Source organism: Rutidosis leptorrhynchoides, chromosome 10 (assembly GCF_046630445.1).
Source record: "Rutidosis leptorrhynchoides isolate AG116_Rl617_1_P2 chromosome 10, CSIRO_AGI_Rlap_v1, whole genome shotgun sequence".
NCBI lineage: Eukaryota > Viridiplantae > Streptophyta > Magnoliopsida > Asterales > Asteraceae > Rutidosis > Rutidosis leptorrhynchoides.
Window position 1 is genome coordinate 46,823,220 of NC_092342.1, and position 5,424 is coordinate 46,828,643.

At 35.4% G+C, this 5,424-nt stretch overlaps 1 protein-coding gene across 1 annotated transcript; it reads right to left on the reverse strand.

The window, feature by feature from the left end:
• Window positions 1-1,845: 1,845 nt before the first annotated feature.
• Window positions 1,846-2,781, reverse strand: LOC139870508 (flavonol sulfotransferase-like). The gene has a single exon (XM_071858299.1). It carries the CDS (start codon window positions 2,779-2,781, stop codon window positions 1,849-1,851), a length of 933 nt encoding a protein of 310 aa, XP_071714400.1. The 3' UTR covers window positions 1,846-1,848.
• Window positions 2,782-5,424: the final 2,643 nt, after the last annotated feature.

Genomic DNA, 5,424 nt, shown 5'->3' on the forward strand with positions numbered 1-5,424 from the left:
GTAAAATTTTTTTTGTGGATAACGATGATGTTGTTGAAACGCAACTCGAGTCGAACTAAGGTATAACCCGTGAAAGATTTAAAAATTATTTAAAATTAACAATATTTGTGCATCTCCGCGTTTCGCTATGGAGTTGTCGACTTTTAAAAATTTAACGGGGAATTAACGTGTATGAAAAGTACCCCAAATATTTAGCGTTTTTTTAAAAAGCGCCCGTTTTGCGTATAGCCAGTGACATTGTGTTCCTAAAATTATTTCGAGTTTAACAATGATGGCGGAAAAATTTAACTCGTTGCGAGTGCGAAGATATGACCCGTTGAATATTTGGTGGAGTTTGTTTAAGATTTTTTATGAGAATGGTTAATTGACACTTTACCCCACTGTTTGAGGGGTGGATTTGATTTTTTTGGATAAAGTGTGGGGTGGTTTGTGGTTGAATTTGAAAAAAAAAAAAAAGGCAAAAAGTCGAAAATACCCCCGGTACTATTCATTTCCCCTACGTCTTTTAGAATATATGTATAATATAATAATAGGATAAAGTTCTATTATGCCCTTAATATATGTGGATATGATTAAAATAGAAAGAAAAAATAAGGGTATAACTAAAAAATAAACAGAAAGTACAGTACTAGTACTTTTATGACATATCCTTAAACTGTGTGTTTTTTTGTGTATGGACTATTAATATGAGACGGAGTGAGTACAATAATAATTTTTAGTAATATCAATTAGGTTTATGTTTAGATAAATTGTAATTGGTTTTATTAAAATGAATATGAATGAAAATTGGTTTTAGTCCAAGTCTCCATTCTTAATGCTGTTTTATTCGGAGATTATTGACTATCTCGAATCAGTCTTCTAACATTCTGCCAGTGGTTGCGATCGTCGCAACCTTGCGAATGTTCATCGATCAATACATCACTTTTACATTCAAGCGCCATGTTCAGTCAATACGATTTTGTAGTTGTACATCACTTTTCAGCCCACTAGAATTTGAATATGGAAAGCTAGGAGATCGATGACACCCAATCCTCAAGGTTAAGACTATATTCCGAATGCCATTAGATTTGAATATCGACATTATAATAGAGGCAGGGAGGGGCTCTCGCCCTTTCAAAGCTCTGGGTAATTAATGAGATTGGTAGCCCTTTGAGTTACGAACGTTTAGGCTTTTGAATCAACTAAAACGGAGCCCCCGTAGGAAGGAGAGATATTGCCAAAATGGGGAAGGCTCGCATAATTAGTAAGCCATCACTATTTTGGTCACATCTCTTTCGGACTCCAATTTTGTTTATTCAAAATCTCAAATGCTCACAACTCAAATGACTACGATTCACTTTTATTATATCCTGATATTAAGAGCCTTACGCCCAGAATTATTATACTTTTATTCGTTTATATTATATTGTTTTAGTGTTATTAATGTCAATGTCAATGCTTATACAAATTTTTAGAACATGTTATATTCGCCCCTCCAACAACTATGTTCAAGCTTCGCCACCTGCGTATCAAATCTTCATTTGCATCCATATATATTAAAGTTTGATCACATCAGTGAGATCAATGTTCAAATATGATTCTAATAGGCAATTTGATCTTGAGGGTACGAGTCAATTCTCATCTTGTTTCCCACAAGTTTAGTAGAACTGGACACATTAATTAAAGAAATACATAGTACATATCATTAATAAACACACAACAACATGACAACATCATTTCAGCTCTCAAACATTTGCAACAAAGCACACAACTTTTGTAAAAAAGGGAAGAAAGTACTAATAAGACAAATATAGGCTGTAAATAAGACTTAACACATATATTGGCTGCTTTGATCCTTGAGTCTCTTATTCATTTTAGGACTAAACCAGTGCCACTAAGTTTTTCATCCATCAATTTATCAATCTTTTCTTTCATCTCATCAGTGAAGTACTTCTCCCAGTCTCCATCTTTAGCCTTCCTCATAAAAAGCCGGTTTTCCACCTCCGAACAAAATTTCGACCTTCCCGTTTTATTCACATCTAAGTTGCTCAGATTCTTAAAACTACAAAGCTTGATGATGTCATCAACAACGCCCGATGTCTCTTCTTTGATCGAAAATGGGTATCCCATGAACTCGGCTAGCTTCTTCACATTCGTTATTGGGTCGGTTTTCACGTCTTCATATTTCAGTAACAAAATCCTGTCAGGGCTTTCCAAGTTTGCTTTCCAGTATCCCAAAATATGATCCCAATACGGTCCGTAAGCTGAAATGCCTTGACAAAACTCATCAAACGCCATGTCGAATGGCGCGTCTTCTAAAGATATCATGAATGCTTTCCTTAGGAAATGGTACTGAGAAACAATGGCGTCTTTTGTGTTTCGATATATGTAAACAATCTTGCAGTTTGAAGATATGACCGATTCCGGTAATGAAGGGTAAGGAAGGTGAGTGGCGATAAGTGGAAAGTTCGAATCTTTCGGGTTTTTTCCAACTATTTGAATGCTTTTTTCTATAAAAGGGACACAATCATGAGGTGAGGATGTGAGTAAAGGGCTGGTGGATTTGTTGAAGTTGTGGCAGGTTACGATAGCGAAAGCCAAGGCCTTTAGCCAAGTTGTGCCGGTTTTGGGACAACTACATAGAAATATGTCTGTAGGTTCAGCTTTGAAGTTCTTTTGAGTCAAGATTCCTCCCTCTAGGAATTGTTTAGTAGTCCAAAAGTTTTGATACTTGTACAAGGTCAAGTTGACTTTCAACCAGGTACAATTGTGTTGAGGAAATGTTTCTAACATTTCTTCCATGGATCAAGTGATAAAAATGGGAACAAGAGATGTTAAACTCTGAATTTAAAGATAGTTTGAGTTACTTTATAATGTAATTGAATATATATAGGAGTGATGAGATGAGTATATTCGTATATTGAGAAGGGTATGTAACAATAAATTCTTGCCATTCAATTTTGTAAAGGGAACGTGTTATAAATTTATGATGACTAGTATTGGCCTAAAGTGGAATAATTCCTAACAAACGTTATTAAATCGATCCATCTTTTGACTCCCAACGACTGGAGTGATAACCAATTGAGTAGTGGCTTGGACCCGAAAAGAAAGTGCCAACCGTGACAAACATAGTCGTAACATTGCTCCAAAGTGCACATTCGGTGATGGTTAATAAATTTGGGTGTTCTATCCTCCTTCAAGCTAGCTATTAATAGCAGGTTACACTTGAAGCTTATGATTTAACATTGACCTAGTATGAGATAGATTCATAACAATACAAGCAAAGCATTACAAACAATTGTACTCCCAAATCTTCAAACAAATGGAAGTAGTAAGTAAAAGAAAATCGAAACGAGGAGATTACATGATAATAACAATTATTAATTATTATATTACTCTCTCCGTCTCAATTCGGGAACTATAAGCCATCCAAAATGGCTTAAGAAGGGCATAAACCACCCACCTTATCATATCCAGGAAGTCATATGTCATGCTCACTCCTTACAACCGTTAGAGGAAATTCAGAATATAGGACCCAAAGAAAACCCTAGAGAAAACCTTGCTAGATATGGACATCATTCATCATTTGCAAGAAACCTCTAGAGGACTCTATAAGCATTGCAAAGCAAACTGCATTAAGAAAATCTGTCATTGAAGCTTGAACTTGACACCTCCAAGGGTGGGGCTATATATACACATTGATGATGACAAATGACAATGATGGTGTTGTAACGATGAATTAATGATGGTGATTAAGTTTGGGGCTTTGGGCAAAACATATGTTCTTGGATGATTTTGACTAGTAATGAAATGGGAAGAGATTTGTGTGTGCATAGTTGACTTGTAATTTTCGCTCCGTTGTCTCGTACATTTACGCCCGGTTTATGTCTCGGTTCCGGTTTCTCGAACGCATTTTCCTATAATTTAATATCGTGTACTTTGCGTTCCGCGGCTTGTACTTTTGTCAATTTTTAGACGTTTTTCTTCGATAAATTAAACCACTTGGAGTGTAACTTGTACGTTTGAGCGTTTTGGACATTTTCATCTTTCAAATCTTCGTTATCATCTTCAAATCTTCATTTTCGAGCGATCTCCGTCTTTCGTCTTCACACTTATTTATTTAAACGATTACAACTAAAAATAAGGAAATTACAATTAAAAACATTACATTTTGGAATGATATTGTGACTAAATATATGTTTGTTTTGAGCAATATCAATTATCCCTACACTTGAACGTTGCTTGTCCTCAAGCAATATAGAACTTGAAATAAAACAAACTTCACACTAATCACTTCTTTATTCTTCACACTTTATACATCAGTGATTTTAATACGGTGTAAACAATGATAGTAACGATGTGGTTTACAGTCCCACATGACTAAGAAAATTTAGATCCTTTAAGGAAATTGGATCTTTATGAAAACATTTGATCTTTTGAAAATTCAATCTAGCTTTTACCCTAGATAAGTTTTTCGATTAAACCCTTTATCGGTGTTGCAAATTGTTTTTGTGGGTGTTGTGGTTTTCAGATTTTAAAATTTTAGTTCAAAACTTGTGGTTTTGTGTCACCCACTTGCTAATCCCTGTATTAGGAAAGCACACGTCCAGTTTACTTGTCCCGTATATTACCTTTCAGTAAACTACCGTCCGGTTGTAAAGGAAAGCGATGAACAAGCAACTGTTAAGGCAATGTCTAATGACATGCATTTGATTATGGTCCACAACGTGTCGGATGCAATTACTATCCTTTGTAGGAGAAATAGTAAGGATCACCATATAATTTTTCGGTCTAAACCAGGTCCTGTCTTCGACCATGCTATGCAACCACCGTTCTTACGGATGACACCCGATTTGGTTCAGGTGACCTAATGAATTCTTGATGAATTCTCAGGATTTTACGTTCAATGGTAATGAACGCATTGAAAATAGGTTTTCAGAAAACAAATCGGTTTTAATTTGATCAAAATATTTTCTAGTTCAAGCTCGAGTTTAGATATCATTGAATTCCATGAGTTTGTAATTCTCAATCTTTAAGGTCAATCTCAAGGATTGAGTAATATCAGGCTTAAATGCTGATTTTTAATCTTTAAGGAGATTATCCTTTCTGGGGGTCTGATTCATTAGTCTTATCAAGCTAATTTGCACAGCGCCCTCCCCATTTTACGAGACAGATCCTCTCATGGCTAGGATAAGTCTGACCACATGGCGAACCTGTTTGATGTTGAGGTCCGTGGATTTCCAGCTGATTTTTGAGAAAACTTTTCAAGGTTTTTCGTAGACTCTACAACTGGTCTGGACGACAACTTCCTGACCTAAATCAAGAAGCGCGTTTCTTTTTCTGAAGACTTTACTTCATTTTAATGATGGAATTGATTCATCATGTAGATCCATCTTTTCTTATATTTATATTATAATTTACTAGGTAAAACAAATTTATACAGCC

Coding starts and splice junctions, on each gene's coding strand:
- LOC139870508 (XM_071858299.1), bottom strand. CDS start 2,781: ATGGAAGAAATGTTAGAAACATTTCCTCAACACAATTGTACCTGGTTG.